The sequence below is a fragment of the Camelina sativa genome, chromosome 4, assembly GCF_000633955.1.
Source record: "Camelina sativa cultivar DH55 chromosome 4, Cs, whole genome shotgun sequence".
In the NCBI taxonomy this organism is placed as follows: Eukaryota; Viridiplantae; Streptophyta; class Magnoliopsida; order Brassicales; family Brassicaceae; genus Camelina; species Camelina sativa.
The window spans coordinates 14,882,219-14,901,675 of record NC_025688.1 but is presented as its reverse complement, the minus strand read 5'-3'; the positions used below and the strand labels follow the sequence as shown (position 1 = coordinate 14,901,675).

Sequence of the window (19,457 nt, the reverse complement as noted above, 5' to 3'; positions counted from 1 at the left end):
ATACAGAAGTCTAACATTGGTTCGTTGTCCACTTGGATGAGTAACCTGGGCAAAGGTGAAGACAAGTTTCGGTTGATTCCCATCAGGAGAATGGCTGAGGATCCTATTGAGAGTAACTTGGTTCAGACCAGGAGGCCTAACGAGATTAAAAAAGCTACCAAGAGTCGTGAAGAGTTAAGGAAGGAGGTTGAAGTTAGGGTAGCTGCAGCTAGGTTGATACAGCAGAACTCAGAATCTTCCCCGTCGGAGAATGTTGACAAAAAGGGATCAGATCAAACATTAGGGCAGAGAAGTGGGGAGAGGAGAAAGCATGGAAATGCTAGGAAAAACGGCTCCACAGCGGACAGAAGGGATCGGGTTAGGTCGTACTGGGATTCTATGAGCGAAGAAATGAAGAAAGAATTGCTTAGAGTTAAGGTTAGTGATCTTAAGAGNATACGAGGATCTTGCTACCAAACACAAGCATCTCCGCAACGCAATCGAATCTGCTAGGAAAGCTGTTGAGCTCTCTCCCGATTCGATTGAGTTTGGGCATTTCTATGCCAACTTGCTTTACGACGCTGCCAACGATGGCAAGAGAGAGTACGACGAAGTTGTGCAAGAGTGCCAACGTGCTCTCTCCATCGAGAATCCTATTGATCCTGCTAAAGAGAGTCTTCAGGATGAGACTCAGCTTAAGATATTGACACCTGAGGCTCGTATTGCACATGTCCAGGATGAGCTCAGGTCTCTGATACAGAAGTCTAACATTGGTTCGTTGTCAACTTGGATGAGTAACCTGGGCAAAGGTGAAGACAAGTTTCGGTTGATTCCCATCAGGAGAATGGCTGAGGATCCTATTGAGAGTAACTTGGTTCAGACCAGGAGGCCTAACGAGATTAAAAAAGCTACCAAGAGTCGTGAAGAGTTAAGGAAGGAGGTTGAAGTTAGGGTAGCTGCAGCTAGGTTGATACAGCAGAACTCAGAGTCTTCCCCGTCGGAGAATGTTGACAAAAAGGGATCAGATCAAACATTAGGGCAGAGAAGTGGGGAGAGGAGAAAGCATGGAAATGCTAGGAAAAACGGCTCCACAGCGGACAGAAGGGATCGGGTTAGGTCGTACTGGGATTCTATGAGCGAAGAAATGAAGAAAGAATTGCTTAGAGTTAAGGTTAGTGATCTTAAGAGTCACTTTAGTGCTTCAAAGGATGGGCAAGCAAATGAGATTATAAGTGAAGCACTGTCTTTTTGTGAGGCCAACAAGACTTGGAGTTTCTTGGTTTGCTGCAGGTGTAGTGAAAAGTTCATGGATTCTGAAGCTCATATGCAGCACATTGTGCAGGTGCACATGGGTAATGTCGTACCTAAGATGCAAATGGTTCTGCCTCAGATTCTCGCCACTGATAGGATTGATATACTTCTTAGTTTCCCATGGAAACCATTGGATCTCTCTGCTGCAGTGGAATTGCTTCGCAGTCAGCAGAGAATCCAAAAATCTGAGTTTAATGACTTTCACCCTGGCGATAATATGGAAGATGGTGACGACTGCTTCGAGGATGCATGGAATGATACTTCACCAGAGAAGGAAAGCCTTGGAGATGCTTGCAACGGTTGTAATGAGAATGAGTCTGAAGAGTGTAAGCTGTCGATCGCATTTCCTCCTCCTGATGGATGGCCTATATCTGATGATCCTGAACGCGCAAAGCTCCTTATGAAAATCCGTGCAGCCTTTGAGCTACTTATCAGACACAAATATTTAGCTGCCAGCCATCATGATAAGGTGATACAATTTACCGTGGATGAACTCCAGAATATACCCTCTGCTTCGCAATTCGTAAATCGAAGCTTGAACCAGTCACCCATATGCATCTGTTTTCTGGAAGCTTCCCAACTCGGGAAAATTCTGAGATTTCTGCATGACTTATCTCAGGCCTGTGGATTGAGTCGATATTCTGAACAAAGTAACCCCAATGATAAAATTAATTTTGGCGACCTTGGTCGTGAAGTTACAGAGAAGATTCTTTTTGATGCTGAAGGTTCATGTCTTCTTCTGGATGAAAAATTGCTTGGCACTGAGTGCATACAAGAGAAATTTATGGGCTCAGCATTGCATAATGTAGTTGTAGCAAGTTCCAGAGATATTGCTAATGGGGATAATGTGTCTTCTGGTGCGGATGGATTTCTTTCATGGATCTTCACAGGACCCTCTAGCGGGGAGCAAATTGTGTCATGGATGCACACAATGGAAGAAAAAACAAACAAAGGGCTGGAGATCATGGAGATTCTTGAAAAGGAGTTGAGTCGCTTGCAGAACCTTTGCGAGAGAAAATGCGAACACGTAAGCTATGAGGGAGCACTGCAAACTGTTGTGGACATTTGTCTTGAAGAAAGCCGGAAGAGGGAGACTTCAGCAGACTTTACGCATGAAAGCTATGAAACTGTGCTTAGGAAACGAAGAGAAGAGCTAAATAAGAGTGACCATGGGTTGGTGTTTATGAGTAGTAGGTTTGAGTTAGATGCCATAACAAACGTATTGAAAGATGCAGAATCTCTTAACTACAATCAATTTGGATATGAAGAATCATATGGAAGCATGAGTTCTCAGCTACGTGATCTGGAATCTGGTGAAGCTTATGAATGGGGGATGAAGGATTCCTTACATGAGGCTGACAGTTTTATAGAGATTGCGATCCAGAAACAAAAAGAGCAGTTGTCTGCAGAGGTAACCTTTTCTATCTTTACGCAACACTACTGGGATAATTAATAAATGCCTTTCTGCTTTAAAAATACCCTGCACGTGTGCTATCGCAGCTTAGCAAAATCGACGCGCAAATGATGCGAATTGTCACTGAGATGCAGCAATCAGAGCTAAGACTTGGACCAGTTTCCTCCAACGATTATCAGATAGTATTGTTACCTTTAATGAAGTCCTACATGCGGGTAAGGATAACTCTTTAAACCTTGTTCCTTTTTCTTCCATTTGGATGCTGTGTTCTTTCAGGTTCTAATTCTTTAGACCTTGGTACTTTCTCTGCCAGGCACATTTGGAGGCGTTGGCAGAGAAAGATGCCACTGAGAAGTCTGATGCTGCAAGAGAAGCTTTACTTGTTGAGCTCGCTCTTGATTCTACGAAGGAGACTCGAGGAAGAAATGATAATTCAAAACACATGCTCGAAAAGTCCAAGGACAAGAAAAAGATTAAAGACACGAGAAAACTAAAGGATTTAAAGGTTTGAACTTATCTGTAGTCTGCCTTTTAGTTATTTCTTGTCTCTATTTGTAACTAGTTCTAATGTTTTGTTATAGGCTACTACTGGGAACGACCAACGCTTCAACGATGATTCAATTAAACACAGGTGATGATCTGCTTTATAAATAGTTTTTAGTTAAGATGGTGTAACTTGGAAAATCTTTGTTTTATAAATGTTGGTGGTGAATAATCTGCCGTTGATGTTCCTGCTGATTTCTTGTTCCAGCCACCCTTCTGTTGCATCTTTTGGTGATCATTCAGAGGCTGATGTTTTTTCTGAAGCCGTTGAAGCTTTAAATGAAGAGGAAGAGGAATATAGACGCCGTATAGAACTAGAGGAAGAGGAGAGGAAGCTTGAAAAAACTCTTGAGTATCAACGAAGAATTGAGAATGAAGCTAAGGAGAAGCACATCGCAGAACAGAAAAAGAAATACAGCTCTTTTGTGTCGATAAATGTGACAGAGGAAGTGTATAATGATCGCATAGAAAATTTCGTTGATGATTTAGATTTACAAGAACACGGAATATCCATAAATCAGGTAACAATAGAGTGACAAGGTTGTGGAGTTGTGGTTCTGTTTATCATCACTTGAAATTAATTTCTGGGTTTCTTTGCTTTACCAGGAGAAAAGGAATGGAATACATAACGACTTGGAATTAGCCAAAGTGAATATAAATGGTGTTATCACAGCGACAAATCATTGTTTGATATCTGATTCTGCTATGCAGGATGTAAATTCCCAAGAAGGTTAGCTCTGATCTTCAACTATGAAATTATGTGTCTACTGCCTTTCTGTAGCACTTACATTGTGTTTTTTTTGTGTTGCAGTATTGCCTAATGGCGTAGCTATTCCCGCTGGTGTTCTGCAATCTGATCAACGCACCGGGCAGAGAGGTAGACGCCAAAAAGCTTCAAACAAGTTAGTTGATGGAAAATATCAGGTCACACCTTCTGGGAGCGAGAATTGTAAATCTCAGAGGTCAGGCACCGAAAGTGAGGGACAATCTGAAACTCTACGTAGCAATGGTGGTTAGACTTTTTTTGATTCTTCTCTGTGTCATTGTTTTTAAAGCATAAATAATCGTGACGTGTAGATAGATGATCTGATATGGATCTAGCTTTGTTTTCATCAGCTTACTGATAATTCAAACTTTTATTAGATGTTCCTGGGAAGACCATTAAGGCACTAATGAAACTGCTTTTATCTGTAGAAACTAATGAAATAATTTAAATATGCATGTGTAACAAGTGTCTTGACTTTTCGTTTCTGTCAACAAAGAATGACAGTATTTGCACTAATTTCTAGCACTTTTTCTCTAGTTTCATTTACCTTTCATTTAATATGTTATCCTGGTGATGTAGATGCGGGAACAAAGACATTAAGACAATTACAAGCTGAAGACGATGAAGAAGAAAGGTTTCAAGCTGACCTTAAAAGGGCAGTACGTCAAAGCCTTGGTAGGTTTTCAACCATCCTTTGTTTATATATTATGTCTGGCTGACTATGTCATATGCATGGAGAATGGTTATAGTATATACCACTTATCTCCATCTCAGGACACTTTTTTTATATGATACTTGTAGGCATATTTGTATAGATGTCTTAAACAATTGTTTTTATTTTATTTTATTATGGACACCTTCTTCTACCTTTCTCTCAAAATTTTCAACATATTTGTTCTGTGATAATTTTGGGGTGATAAATCCCCTCGATATGAAGCATCTGACACCATAAAATTTTGTTTAAACCCAGACGTGTACCAAGGAGGTAGAAATACGACTTCATATTTGAGGACACCTATGGAAGTAAATAATGATGGGGTTCTATCTGATGTGACAATGAAATCTCCGAGTTCGACCGGAGTTGCCATATTTGGCACTGGTCTTCAGAATGAAGTTGGCGAATACAATTGCTTTTTAAATGTTATCATACAGGTAACCTTCGATACTTGATTTCTCATAAACTGTTTGATTTCTTGGGTATTAGTGTCTATACTTTCCAGCTTAAAAGTTTTCCATATGTTGATTTTCTTTTTTTTTTTTGGTTATGATCTTAGTCTCTATGGAATTTGGGGATGTTTCGCGCTGAGTTCTTGCAGAGTTCAACACTAGAGCACCATCACGTGGGAGATCCCTGTGTTGTTTGCTCTTTGTATGAAATTTTTACTGCTTTAAGCGCTGCTTCGAGTCAAACAAGAAAAGAACCTGTGGCTCCTTCATCTCTAAGGATTGCTTTGAGTAACTTGTATCCAGATAGCAGTTTTTTTCAAGAGGTAAAGAGCAATTGATCTCTGGTTTTACACGACTAAACTTTCTGTTTTCATAAGGTTCTTAAACTTGAATGTGATATGGTGTACAGGCTCAGATGAACGATGCTTCAGAAGTATTGGCTGTAATCTTCGACTGCCTTCATCGCTCATTTGCACAAACCTCAAGCGTGTCTGACACAGAATCTGCTGAGAGCAACAGTACGGGTTCATGGGACTGTGTCAATCGCACATGTATTGCCCATTCTCTGTTTGGAATGGATATTTTTGAGCAACTGAATTGCTACAGCTGTGGTCTGGAGTCCAGACACATGAAATACACTTCCTTTTTCCATAACATCAATGCTAGTGCCCTACGCACCATGAAGGTAGCATATGAGTGTTCATTAGACTTGCGTTTTCATGCATATTAGTAGATAATTCACTCTGGTTTTGTCCCACTTTACGTCTAATAGGTTACATGCGCTGAAAAATCTTTTGAGGAACTTCTAAATCTTGTCGAGATGAACCATCAACTAGCCTGTGATCCCGAAGCTGGCGGGTGTGGGAAACCGAACCATATCCACCATATTCTCACCACTCCACCACATGTTTTTACTACAGGTAAAACTTGGATTTAGTGTTTTGATGGATGTAAACTTTTCAGATCACTGATATTTGTGTCTTGATACCAATTATTCTGGGACTGGCAGTTTTAGGGTGGCAAAACACATGTGAGACTGTAGAAGACATAGCAGCTACTCTTGCAGCCTTGAATACAGAGATAGATATCAGCATCATGTACCGTGGTTTGGACCCTAAGAGCACATATAGCTTAGTTTCCGTGGTACGAATTTCTTCCTTTTCCCAGTGATATTACCAGGAAAATGGTCCCAAACTTGAAACCGGCTGTACTTTGTGTTTTCATTGCTTTGAACCTACCCTCACGGCCTTTTTTTGTTGTTGTTGCTATTTCTGCAACTCCAGGTTTGTTATTATGGACAGCATTATCATTGCTTTACATATAGTCATGAGCACGATCGGTGGATCATGTACGATGACCAAACTGTCAAGGTAATACTATCATTTACACCGGACTTTGCAGGCAGATACATTTGTCAAACATTATGTCACCTCATTTGATGTAATATCTTCAGGTTATCGGTAGCTGGAGTGATGTACTTTCTATGTGTGAGAGAGGACACTTGCAACCACAGGTTCTTCTCTACGAAAAGAAACGTTGAGAAAAAGAAAAAGGAAAAAAAAACAGCAAGTAGAGAGTTACGTTGGTACAATTTTGGAGATCGCCCAAGTACAAACTGCAAAGAAAGTAAGTACTATTTTTTGATAATGGGAAACTGGAGAGGAATGGAATGTGTGATTTACTCATCCCAGTCGTTCTAAGAGAGGATGGATGGGGAAGAAGATTTTGTCTTTAAGATTAAGCAATAGTGTTTTCAGTGGAAGAGGTTTTAGAAGATGTCATTTATAGTATAATCTTTGGCAAAATCATCGTCAAATTAAAGCATTATATGTTCATATAAATCTATACGACCTTCGAGAAAATAAAAAATGATAATTCCTTCTTTTTCCAACAATGTGTTTTATCATTTTATGTCCGAAGTTAAAAAAACAAATTCATACGTTTCTTTACATTGTTCAACGTACACGTTTATATTTTATAAAAGGAATTAAGAATAATTGAGAATTTAACTTCATCATAACAACTCAAATAGAAGTATTCGGATAAAAAAACAAATGTATATAAGAAAGAAATAATTTATGAAAATTCGATCAAATATAACTTAAATTTTTGTCTGGTTCAACTATGTGATAAGACTGAAAACAATTAATTCAATTTAAAACCTACATAAATTGACCCAAAAATTTGTGTAATAGTGAGATGATCACGACAAAATTCAAAAAAATGATCCAATCCAAAACTTAAAAAAAGAAATAAAACAAGTAAGATTTTATGCTTTTCTATTAAGTAAAAACAAAATTAACTATTCTTAGAAAAAAAAAACAAATCATAAAAAAATCTCCCCCTAAAATATCGTTAAACGTTTTTAATTTTAATATTAATCTGTATTTTACTGAGTCGTCTCTACTTTCAGCAAAATCCGGCTTATATACCAGACTGCATCTCCTTCTTCCCTTCTCAATTACCAAAAACCATTGACACACAAACACTAACTCACACACGTCTCTTTCAAAATCCTTCCATCTCTTTCTTTTTTGTCTAGTTTCTTGTTCTGTTCCCATCGAATGAGCCACGTAAACACATCCACAAAGGGTCACTGGAGAGGTTTTTGGATCTCCTCTTGATCGCTCTCGTTGTTTTGATGACTCTTAAAGGCGGCACGAGTGGGGCCTGTGCCGCATGCAAATACCAACGTAGACGCTGCGCCGCGGACTGCCCCCTCGCGCCTTACTTCCCCGCTGAACAGCCAAAACTGTTCCAAAACGTTCACAGGCTATTCGGCGTTAGAAGCATCGTCAAAATCCTCGAAAGACTCGACGAAATTCAAAGACCCGAAGCTATGAAATCTATCATCTTCCAGTCTTATGTCCGTGACCGTTCCCCTGTCCACGGTTGCCTCGGCGTCACGCAACAGCTTCAATACATGATTTGGCTCGCTGAAGAAGAACTCAAAGCTGTCAATTCACAGCTACAACTCTATCGCTCTCAAAACGATGGTCAAAACCAGCAAAACCATAATCAGATTATGATTAATGACCTTGGTGTTGGTGTTGATAATAAGCAGCAACAGGATGATGTAACATCGCAGCTAGATTTAGGAATGGGACTTAACGTTAACAATAACCAAAGCAATGTGGTAGCCCCATTCTTTAGTCCGTTGCCCGTATCTGAAACACAACAGCCCCAAATGTCTTACACTTATAGTTGTAGTGAGGTCAATAACAATGGCTATAGTCCTCCTGCTTATAATACGGATTCGGGCAAGGAGATTATGACAAACAATAATAATGTTTGGGGTGTTCATAATCGATTTATGTATAACGACAACAACGGAGGAGGGTTCAACAATCAAAACGAGAGCTGTCACGAGATGAAGAGCGATAGCGGTGTAATGGGAATACAATCACAGCTCGTTAATCTGCAAATGGCATCAAATCATCAGCAACAAGAAGAAGAAGATGATGCTCATGAATACGACGAAATCCATCAGTTTCTTGAAATCATCGACGATAGGCAATCATTTGCGGATTCTAAAGAAGCGTATGCCTCAAGGTATGTGATTGTTTCTTCTTCTCCATTTTCTTATTTTAAAAGTGTGAAAATTTAATAAGAAATATAATGATTGAATATGAGTATTGTTTGGTGGTGGTTGCAGCTCTGGTGAAACGTTGAAGGAACAGATTGATGAAATTGGAGAGAATGAATTGAGAAGTGCAGCTACTTGCTTCAGTCTAACCAGTGTGAATTGAATTGATTTATCAATTCATGATCTTTATTTACGTTTTTTTTTTCCACGTCGTCTCCGAAGTTTTGTTATTCTTTTGGTGACATTTTCTTTTCTTCTTATTTTATTAGACAGAGACGTATACTTTTTTTTTTTTTTACTATTTATATTTTTTTTCATATAATAAACTATCTGTTTTGGATCTCTTTTAATATAGTTATTCATTTAATTTTAATATTTTACTACAACTTAACCTTTTTTTACTCTATTTTTTTCTTAATTTTTTAATCAATTTTTAATAATATAATAATTATCTTCTTTCTAATGAAGACATTATAAGTGCGGCTCCTTCAAAGAGAAGGAGCTTATCACATACGTTCTTCTGTCGAGGCTGAAAGACTAAACTTTTAGATTGGAAATATATTAAATTTTTTTTTTAATGGTTTTTTCTTTACCGTAGTAACACCATATTTACCAACAATTATTATGTGTTTGTTACAAAAAAACAAATATAAAATAGATAAAAAAAAAATTTAATAGATAGAATCATTTTAATGATAAAATTAAAAATGATACGCTGAAGTTTTCTCTAATGAGCCTAAGAAAATTATGTAGGTGAGGTTCTATAGAATTCTAGCGTGGAGTTAGTGATAATTTGGTTTCAGGTATTACAATTCGTTTGTATTTTGTAAAATAATTCACTATACATGTTAGTTAGTACATAGATTTGTTCTCTTTACATTATATACACATACAATATAATAATTTATTTGTCATATAATAATAATAATAATAGTTTATTTGTCATATAATAATAATAATCATAATAAAAATAAAATATCTTGTTCAAAATTTAAAATATGGTTTTACTAATTGTAATATTCCTAAATTTCTCTTAAAATCTCAGGATATGTTAACTGATGATTTATAAAAATATATTAAATCTAATTTTCCTTTGAATTTTTGTTTGAAAAGTATTAAATTATTCTTTTCTTAAAATATTAGCAAAAAATTTTACCCACAATTTTTCCTTTTAATTTTCGTTATGAAATGAATTTTGTTAAATATTAAAAAATGTAAAACTTATAATATCATTTAGATCAAATTTTTTGGAATAAAAATAAAAAATCACATATGAAATTCATTCTAAGTCCTTAAAATCATAAAAGAAAAAGTTTAAAAAGGCTAAAGCCCTTATTTTTAAAAATATATATTCTTTTTGACATTTATCAAAAATGTTTTGATTTAATTTATATATAAAATGTTGTAACATTTCGGGAAAAAAATAAAATTTATATAATTACTGGTTACTACTATTGGGTTCTTGATTTATGTTAGGGCCCATTACAGCAAGTTGAAAACGACACGGGAATAAAATATGATAATTGCACTCTATAACCAACAAAAAAAAAACTATAATTCAACAACTAACTATTCTAACGATAAAAAGCTAATATACATTATATAAAATATATTTTCTCCGTTTCAAAATATACGATGTTTTAACTAAAGCTTAAGAATTCTTTACTTTTAACAAGTTCAACCAATCAGAAACAATACTGCATAATATAAACTTGAAAACATCCTATATTATGAAACAAAAAACTTCTCCAAAACATCTTATATTTTGAAACGGAAAGAGTAATATATACTATATTATCTTTACCACCACCATCATCCCCAACCCCTACCACCATCATTCTCACCCCCTACCACCACCAACCCCACCCCCTAAGACCACACTCCTTACCTCCTACAACCACTTCCGGCGGCCACCACCACCACTTCCAACGACTACTATTTCCGGCGACCACCACCTCCGACCACCCTCATCGGACCACCACCAGAACACTGCCGAACCACGCTGGATCACCGTTGGATCACCACCGGACCACCACTGGACTACCGCCGGACCACCGTACACCATCACCGCCGGTCACCCATCCACCATTACTCCTAAACTATAAAACCCAAAAAAGTAATTTACTTTACCCTTACTCCTAAATATCTAATTTTTTCAAATTAATGGTTATATTATTTGTTAGTTTTTTTTTTGTCACTCACCTAATTCACCCATAAAATATCAAGCTCCCAACCTGTCAACATTTTAAATAAAATTAAAAAAAAAACAAAAAAAAAAGACACAAAAATCTGTGGCGACCGAAACAAGTTGAGAGAGAGAGAATGGTAAATAGTAGCATAAGCATCTCGAGACCAGTTTTTTCTCATGGCTTCTCTCCACCTGCTGCTACTACGACATCAAGGTAGGATTTTTATATATTGAACCCTAACAACTAACTCTCCAATCAACCTCAAGTAATCATCAATGCATAGAGCTTCATTTTAGTTAGTTTTAGGACAAAGTTACAGAATCAGATCCTGGAATGAAACTGTCTCCGGTTATGGATAGATTAATTCAAGGTTAACTGACCTCAGGTTTCTGTTATCCCTTGTTGTTTCTTTTATGAAACAGAAGATGTTCTCTGATCAGGATAGACAGGAGATCTCATTGCTCTGTCACAGTCAAGTGCTACTGTACTTCTTCCACAGGGTTTCTTGATTTAAAATGTTCATTGGAGAAGCCAATTGGAAACCTGGCTTTGAGAAAGCATCTAGTTTCAGGGTTGGCAGCTATTTTGCTTTTATCTCAGGCAGGCCAGGTATGCTGGAGCCGACATTGCAATTAAGCATGTCTGATTGGAGAGCCAACAAGTTGTTTTAACCTTCTGAGTTTCTTCTGGCAGGGTGTTGCGTTGGATCTCTCGTCTGGTCATCAGAACATTTGCCAACTAGGCAGTGCTGCTGTGGAAGAAAACAACAAGCTGACTCTTCCACTTGAAAGTCCATCTGATGGTGGTGACCCGGAAACAATGATGATGATGATGATGAGAGGCATGACTGCTAAGAACTTTGACCCAGTTAGGTACTCTGGAAGATGGTTCGAAGTAGCTTCTCTTAAGCGTGGCTTTGCAGGTCAAGGCCAAGAAGACTGCCACTGCACCCAGGTAGTTTGTTTCTTCAACTAGACATTACCACTCTCCATAGTGAACTAATGCAATCTTGACAAACTCTAAATTTCCAAAATTGTTGCAAGGGGGTATACTCGTTTGATATGAAGGAACCAGCCATCCGGGTAGATACGTTTTGTGTACACGGCAGCCCTGATGGGTATATAACAGGAATCAGAGGAAAAGTTCAATGCATTGGAGCAGAAGACCTGGAGAAAAGCGAGACTGACTTAGAAAAGCAAGAGATGATTAAAGAGAAGTGTTTCCTTCGATTTCCAACTATTCCTTTCATCCCCAAGTTGCCTTATGATGTCATAGCCACTGACTACGACAACTACGCTCTAGTTTCTGGCGCCAAAGACAAGGGCTTTGTTCAGGTGATTCAAAAGACAAAGAACTTAAAAGGATTTGAGATATCTCTTGCATTCTCTTGTATAATTAATAACTTCAATGTGTTTGATATGTTAGATATACTCAAGGACACCTAACCCAGGACCTGAGTTCATCGCCAAGAACAAGAACTACTTGGCACAGTTTGGCTATGATCCGGAAAAAATCAAAGATACACCACAGGACTGTGAAGTGATGTCTGATGGTGAGCTAGCTGCCATGATGACCATGCCAGGTATGGAGAAAACGCTGACAAACCAGTTTCCAGATCTGGAATTAAGAAAGTCAGTCCAGTTTGATCCCTTCACAAGTGTGTTTGAAACCTTGAAGAAACTTGTCCCTCTCTATTTCAAGTAGACCAGCTACTTCTGTTGAAGCTTTTAAAATTCTTGTGTATATGGTTATACACTTGACTGAGTGTATATAAATCTTCTAACAGTCTTCTGATCATATACTTGAGTTCTTTATCAACCAACCACAAGTAAGGCAAAAAAAACAATGTTCCTTTCTTGAAGCTTTCTTATTCAACTCGTATCATTAACACAACCACCTTCAACAAAGACAAAACCAACTCTCTAATTCTCACAATACCATACATTTAATTAAACCAGTCGTTAGCTTCATAACTAAGTGAAACCTTCTGCTTCATTTATCTACAGGTCACACTAATCTAATAATCTCTTCAGTTCACACATTCGGCAAAATAGCTTATCACCTTAAATGACAAATCTCAACACGAATCAATACCACGAAAACAAGAGTCGCAGATCGGCGGCGGCGTAGCTTCTCCGCATCTCTCATCCGCCGCCGGCAGTTTTACTTGTCCGATGGAAATAGTTTTACAGTGTTTCCGCACGTGCTTTGTTTGTCCATTGACTTAATGGGCCAGGTATGGGCTTTTCTATAAATTATAGCCCATTTGTATCTGTTAAAAGCACATACTTACACTCCCCAACTTCTTTTAACTATCTATTAATCTATATTAACATTTTTAAGATACATTTGACAAAATAACATTTATGTTATACTTAATTACATGGAAGATCATTGAAACCAAAACATTTCCAAATTTATCTAATTTTCATAAATCTTTGTATCTAATTCAAACATAAATATATAATTCTCCTTTCACTTTTATTTGATCTTATATTTATGTTAATTTAAATTATTATAGAAAGCATTTACTTAATAAAATTTGTGATTTTTCTGCATCATAATTCAATTTTTTCAAGGGACATATATTACTAATGAGTAGGGAGCTTTATTTATAACTCATTCAAATTCATAATTTTTATTTGGTTTACTTTGATTTTTTATTTTAAATAATTTAAATTTTTTAAAAGTTAAAATATTATTAACTCGATGCTATACAGGTAAAACATCATTACATTATTTTGTTAACATTGTCAATATTAAAGTAATAGACAAATCTGATTAAGTTGATTAAATTAATATTAGATTTAAAAAATAATATTAGATTTTAAAAAAAATTATCGCGAGTTGAATCATATAATTAATAATCAAAATATAATTATACAATCTTAAACACTAAAGAAAGTCAATTTTCCTCCTAATTGGTTCGTTTGAGCTGATTCTTTGTTGACAAAAAAAAAACACTAAAGAAAGCAAACAATATTAATAAACAATTACAACTTCAAATTTATTTATTTTTAGTTATAAATAAATTATCTCGTCGTATATTATAGGTTAAAATTTAATTATTTTAAATTTTTAACACATCCACTCTATTTTGTGCAATGGGGATACTCTTAGGAATTAACGGGTTAGGTTGATGGGGGGTCAAGCGGATCTAGTGGTGAAACTGCATGTTTTAAATTGTGAATAACCAGTTTTAAGGATAGAAAACGTAGGTTTTTTTTATAATTTATTGTTTCGAGCAAATTTGAAAAAAAAAAACTTTTACAGTAAAATCTCTATAAATTAATAAGGTTGTGATCATACAATTTTATTAATTTATAGAGATTTTAATTTATCGATAAATTAATATTTTATTAATTTATGAAGAGATTTTCTCATTTTCATAATTTTGAAAATTTTATATTACAACATAAAATACTTTTGTTATCATTTACATTTTTAGAGAATTTTCTTAATTTAAAATATTGGCTGTCGTAATTGGATGAATTTGAATTGTTTACTAAATTATCTAGGTAAAAATGATAAATGTTAAAAGTTTAGAGTTTTAAAGAAATTGCTACTACTATCTTTTATGGAAATGATAAAATCGAATAAGATATTGTGGTACATTTAGAACCAGTTACTAAATAAGCAATTATCGCATATAAACTCTCTACAATATTTGGATGTGATTGAGATACAACAATGAAAAAGATTAGAGATGAGTTCCAACAAAAATGCAAATTCAAGAATAGTCAAACAACAATAGAGTCATATTTCACTATATTTTCTTAGATATATATGTATATATATATATATAATTTATTTGATTATTAATTTATGATATTGATGAGACCATATTTTTACATAAGATTATCAAAAAAAATATTATCTTATTATTTTATCGAAATGTGTTATTTTTTACACTAGTCCAATTTGGAACCGAAATTTTTTATTAATTTATAGCGAATATTAATTTAAAAGTATTAATTTATAGAAGTTTTACTGTAAATAAAAGATGTCTTGTTTAATCAATTTAGTACTATTGTTCCGAGGGCAGGTGACCTAAGCGACGGCTTGGGGTCTCACAAATTTTTGCTTTTTTGGTTTTTTTAGTTAAAATTCATTTAAATTTTTATCTAAGAGTAAATGATACACGTATATGAAAAAATGCTCAATTTTGTAAAAAAGAAAAAAGAACCTTGTCCAAAAAATTAGATTTTGTTATAAAAAATAATCGCAAGTATATAAGATTATTATATATATATATATGTATACATATATATACTATAGTATATAAATATTTACGTATGTGTATTGTTATGTATAAAACACTTTTTATTATTACTTCTCTTCTTTTCTTTTTATTCTTCTCATATACATAACTTCTATATATACTAGTGATAAGACTGATCACTTATGCACTACACAAGAAAACAAAGACAAGTGTACAAATGTAAAGCACAAGTGGTGAAGTGGTGAACCAGTGTTACACCAAACAAAAGTATATGTGTCATGGAAGACACATGTGGTGATGGATAATTACACTTATTTCATAACATATTTCAGTATCTTTTAAACTTTTAGTATAAATATACTATGAACCGTCCCATAATTTTTTCTTTAGTATAAGGAGGAAAAAAAAAAGAATTTGCTCTAAAGTCTGTAAGCCGGGGTTGTGTTTAGGGCACCCAACATTATCGGTGTGGCACTCAAGAGATTTATGTATAGTATTATGTTAACTATTTCTGCGTGCTCCTCTACGCTTTTAAAGTTCAGATTTGTAACGTTGATGGATTGTAACCAGATAATTCCTGTGATGAACAGAACATATTCGACACAATCAGACGACTAATCAAAGCTTAATTAAGGTGAACGAACCACTAATACTCGATAGACTTTTAATTTTGTGAAAGAATATATCATTCGAGGGGAATGAAATGAATGATCGATTTTGTTGTTATACCTTTGCCCTTTTGGTGGATATGTTAAAGCTTCTTGGACAAAAAATCTTATGTTTGGTAGTTCGCTTTGTTTCTTCTTTATAAGCACACCAAAAATTGGTCTTTACTGTTCAAATATACGTCCCCAATTGTGATAGGACCTATAGTTTAGGTAAGAAATTTGTAATATGAGAAAAAGGGCAAATGTATAACTAATAATAAAATAATCCAATGGATATTATAGGAGAAAATGTGCATAAACTAAAAGAGTTAATAATAGTTAATGCTGATACACTGATGAGTGAACAAAGCACTTAGAGCATGCATGCATGCCAAAGGTTTTTTTTTTTTTGGTAAAAGGTGCATGCTAAAGTTATTTTAAGTAGTTAATTATTCTCATAGAGTAAAGCTAACTTGGAAGAAAAACATTAATTAAACAAGACTCTTGTCCTTGGGTTTCACTCACCCGATTATTTCAAAACCAAAACGAACCATATCTTAATTACTGCTCTTGCAAGAGCTTATTAAACCCATGACTACTGACAATATTAAATTAACGGAATACAGTATAATTAAATTCATATATAATCATCAAATAACTCTCTTCAACTTAAGTCTTCACTGAAAGGAATTCCTTTTTTGAGACCTGGAAGATGAACGTTGACAATGTAATGCTCCCAGTCAATGCTTTTGATATCGAACCCAAACATCTTTCTCTCTTCCATTGACATCTCATGTATCAGACTTACTGTATTGGTGTCGTCAAGCCTGGTATATATATTGACTTATGTGGGTCGGTATAATCTGAAAGCTTTTTTTTGAGGGTTCAGTGAATTTGGTAGAGATGGGTGGGGATGAAGAAAGATTTTGCCGTCGTTCTCAATCTCAACTATTGACTAAAATCCTCCGGTTCAAGGTATCGGTTTACATCCGGTTTAATTCTTTTTTTTTTTTTTGATCAGAGAGAATCGAAACTAATCGAGCAAATTAAGGGTGGAGATGAGATGATTGTGCTGCGCTTAATTGCAGAAAGTGATCCTTGAGTGAGTGAAGCACGGTGGTCGACATCCCTTTCTCTCCGGCGGTGATGAGGCGTGGTAGATCTGCCCTTTGTGCTCATATCTTGGCTTCTCCCGGTGAGTTGAGAAGAGCCTCCTTCTCTCTCGGCTTGGCTCTCTGGGTTTGACGGCTGTGGAAGACAGAAGGTGGATCGGTGGGTTTCACCGCTTGTTGCGGCGGATCTCTTGAGATCTTGCAGGCTTGTCTTGGGGTTTCGGTTTGATTGAGCCACAATCCGTCTGCACCGCCGTTACAAAGCTTTCGCTGGACCGGATCTGAGGCGGTGGTCGCCGGAAATCGAGGGTTTTAGTTGTGGCTTTCTCTTGTTGCTAGGTAGGGAGACTTGAGGAATCAGGGCGCAGCTGTCTAAAAGCTCTTCCTATTCTGGGAAGGAAGTTTCGGGCTTTGGTTTGTCATCGATTCTAACACGGGTTGCGGATTCGTTTGCTCCGAGTCCGAGGTGAAGCCTCAAAGAAGTCTCCCTCGCAAACGCCAGATCTAGTAGCTAGGTGGGCTCGTGTTGTTGTTCAACCCATACCCTTCAGATCTCTTTTTACTTGTTGCTTTTTCCCTTTTGTGCCCGTGTGAATCTCCCAGTCACAGTGTATTGCTTCCCGTTTTGCTATATTGGAGAGTTATTAATAATAAAAATAATAATGTTAAAAAAAAAATCCCTAATTAATATTAAAAACAAGAAACGAACGCTCTTCTCCACAATATTAAAAAAAAATAATAAAAAAAAATAAAAAAAAAATACAAGCACAACAAACGAGCGTTAAAAAACAATTTTGGAGAAGCAAAAAAGAAAATTGGGAAAGAAAAAAAAAAAAGGAAATTGTATGTAAATTGACCCATTAAAACAAATTATAATCAGAGTTTTGCTTTATTGCTAAGTATATAAATAGGGCTAAACCTTAAACATAATAACATTACACCGCACTTCTCCACAATTTCATCTTTCACAACAATCTCTCTCACTCTCTCTCTTTCTTATTCCAATCTCTTTTACGACTCTCAAGTCTCATCCATCTCTCTCTTTCTCTAAATTCACTCCGATCGATGATAATGGAAACCAAACCAGTCGACGTCAATGTTCATGTATCGGGTTGGTCTCATCCCTTGTTAAAGTTCTTAAGCGAAGTAATAATCAGACGAGACAGAAAAGTCGAAGAACTTATCATAGACAAGAACGATGACAGTGTTACGAGTTTCAGATCTTACCTAGACGATTCTTCTCCTTCCGACCCACTCATCTATCTCAAGTTCGAAACCTTCGAACCAAACTACATCTATCAACTTGTTCTCAGCGAACTCCACGATCGTCTCATGTCCAAACAAATATCCGATCAGATTCTTGTTAAAGCCCAACAACTCAGAAGTCAATGTTCTGACTTGACACCACAACAACCCTTATTCATTACAGTCTATATCACATTGACACACAAGGAATACATCGTCGTGCCTTGTAGCTCTGGTCCATCTACAAGTACAGATCTGGTGGACAAAGAGAGCGAAGAAGAAGAAGAACCGAAGACTTGTGCGATTTGTTTGGAGAATTTGTTGGAGTCGGGATGCGAGGTTGATCGAATCTACCCTATGCCTAATTGCTTCCATCTTTTTCATGAAGAATGTGTCATCCAGTGGTTGAATCGACAAAAAAACTCATGCCCTCTCTGTCGCCAACCTGTTTACACGTAACAAATTAGTGAAACAGAGTCTAGTTAGGGTTTCAAAACATGTATTTTTTTTTGGTTATGGTTGTAATTAGGGATTTAGTTAATCCGCGTGTCCAAAGTCTAATTAGGGTTTCAAATTTTGTTATTATTTTTTTTTGTTGTGGTTGTAGACGTGTAATTGTAGTAGTGATAATTTAGTTAATCTAGAGGTTTCACACTATTAATTCATTACAAGATTGATTTTGGTATGCAACACAAATCTTTTAAACTTGGACTTTTACGTAGAGATTAATGATATATATAAAAAATTGGATTTTATAACAACCTTCAAATCACCAGAGAGGAGAAACAATTCACTATATCTACCAAATAACAACTTAGAGTTTAGAGTTTCTAAAGCAACCTGCTGGCACGTGAGTTTGAGTTTGCTCGCGGCTGTTGCAGCACCTAACTATTGTTATTTGTTCACTGCAGTGCAAGAGAACAGGGGATACACATTGATGAAATGGTTCAGCAATTGAAGATTTCAAAGAACAAGCTCTAGTACCCTCTTTCTCCTTAAAACATATATCTCTCTTTACTCTGCAAAGTTCATGAGTTTGCTTTTTTTTTTTTTTTTTTTTTGTTATTCAGTCATTGGAAGGTGATGGTTTAATATACTCAACAATTGATGAGTATCATCACTTGAAACATGTCGAGCTTTGAATGGATCACCAAAACCAACAGAATGTGTAAGGCTCATATGTTCTTGCCAATGACACAAAATAGTTTAGCTTCCTCTTTCCTCTCATGCTCAATCCTCTTCCTTCGTTGTCAATCACTCTTTCCTGTTTTGTTAT

The 19,457-nt window shown here is 35.9% G+C and overlaps 3 protein-coding genes across 5 annotated transcripts in view; all 3 read left to right on the top strand.

Moving 5' to 3' along the window:
- The window catches only part of LOC104780601, a 10,094-nt gene extending 3,028 nt beyond the window's left edge, over window positions 1-7,066 (top strand). The window contains exons 2-17 of one of the 2 annotated variants that reach the window (XM_010505105.2): window positions 16-417; window positions 1,151-2,701; window positions 2,791-2,919; window positions 3,018-3,209; window positions 3,286-3,335; window positions 3,456-3,768; window positions 3,854-3,977; window positions 4,059-4,259; window positions 4,593-4,688; window positions 4,984-5,165; window positions 5,288-5,503; window positions 5,590-5,865; window positions 5,953-6,100; window positions 6,190-6,323; window positions 6,464-6,550; window positions 6,634-7,066. In XM_010505105.2, coding sequence (XP_010503407.1) covers window positions 16-417; window positions 1,151-2,701; window positions 2,791-2,919; window positions 3,018-3,209; window positions 3,286-3,335; window positions 3,456-3,768; window positions 3,854-3,977; window positions 4,059-4,259; window positions 4,593-4,688; window positions 4,984-5,165; window positions 5,288-5,503; window positions 5,590-5,865; window positions 5,953-6,100; window positions 6,190-6,323; window positions 6,464-6,550; window positions 6,634-6,720 — 4,188 coding nt within the window. In that variant the 3' untranslated portion in view covers window positions 6,721-7,066. Of the gene's footprint in view, window positions 1-15; window positions 418-442; window positions 2,702-2,790; window positions 2,920-3,017; window positions 3,210-3,285; window positions 3,336-3,455; window positions 3,769-3,853; window positions 3,978-4,058; window positions 4,260-4,592; window positions 4,689-4,983; window positions 5,166-5,287; window positions 5,504-5,589; window positions 5,866-5,952; window positions 6,101-6,189; window positions 6,324-6,463; window positions 6,551-6,633 lie in introns of both variants that reach the window. The other variant, XM_010505106.2, reaches the window with a different exon arrangement.
- Window positions 6,827-9,001, top strand: LOC104783883 (LOB domain-containing protein 27-like). Its single transcript, XM_010508985.1, has 3 exons — window positions 6,827-6,853; window positions 7,723-8,732; window positions 8,836-9,001. Exons 1-3 carry the CDS (start codon window positions 6,827-6,829, stop codon window positions 8,927-8,929), a joined length of 1,131 nt encoding a protein of 376 aa, XP_010507287.1. The 3' UTR covers window positions 8,930-9,001.
- Window positions 11,018-12,777, top strand: LOC104780599 (chloroplastic lipocalin). 2 transcript variants are annotated; one of them, XM_010505101.2, is made up of 5 exons: window positions 11,018-11,168; window positions 11,378-11,564; window positions 11,649-11,909; window positions 11,999-12,289; window positions 12,381-12,777. In XM_010505101.2, exons 1-5 carry the CDS (start codon window positions 11,089-11,091, stop codon window positions 12,657-12,659), a joined length of 1,098 nt encoding a protein of 365 aa, XP_010503403.1. In that variant the 5' UTR covers window positions 11,018-11,088; the 3' UTR covers window positions 12,660-12,777. The 2 variants fall into 2 exon arrangements, with proteins under 2 accessions (XP_010503403.1, XP_010503404.1); XM_010505102.2 differs by having other exon boundaries at window positions 11,019-11,168; window positions 11,381-11,564.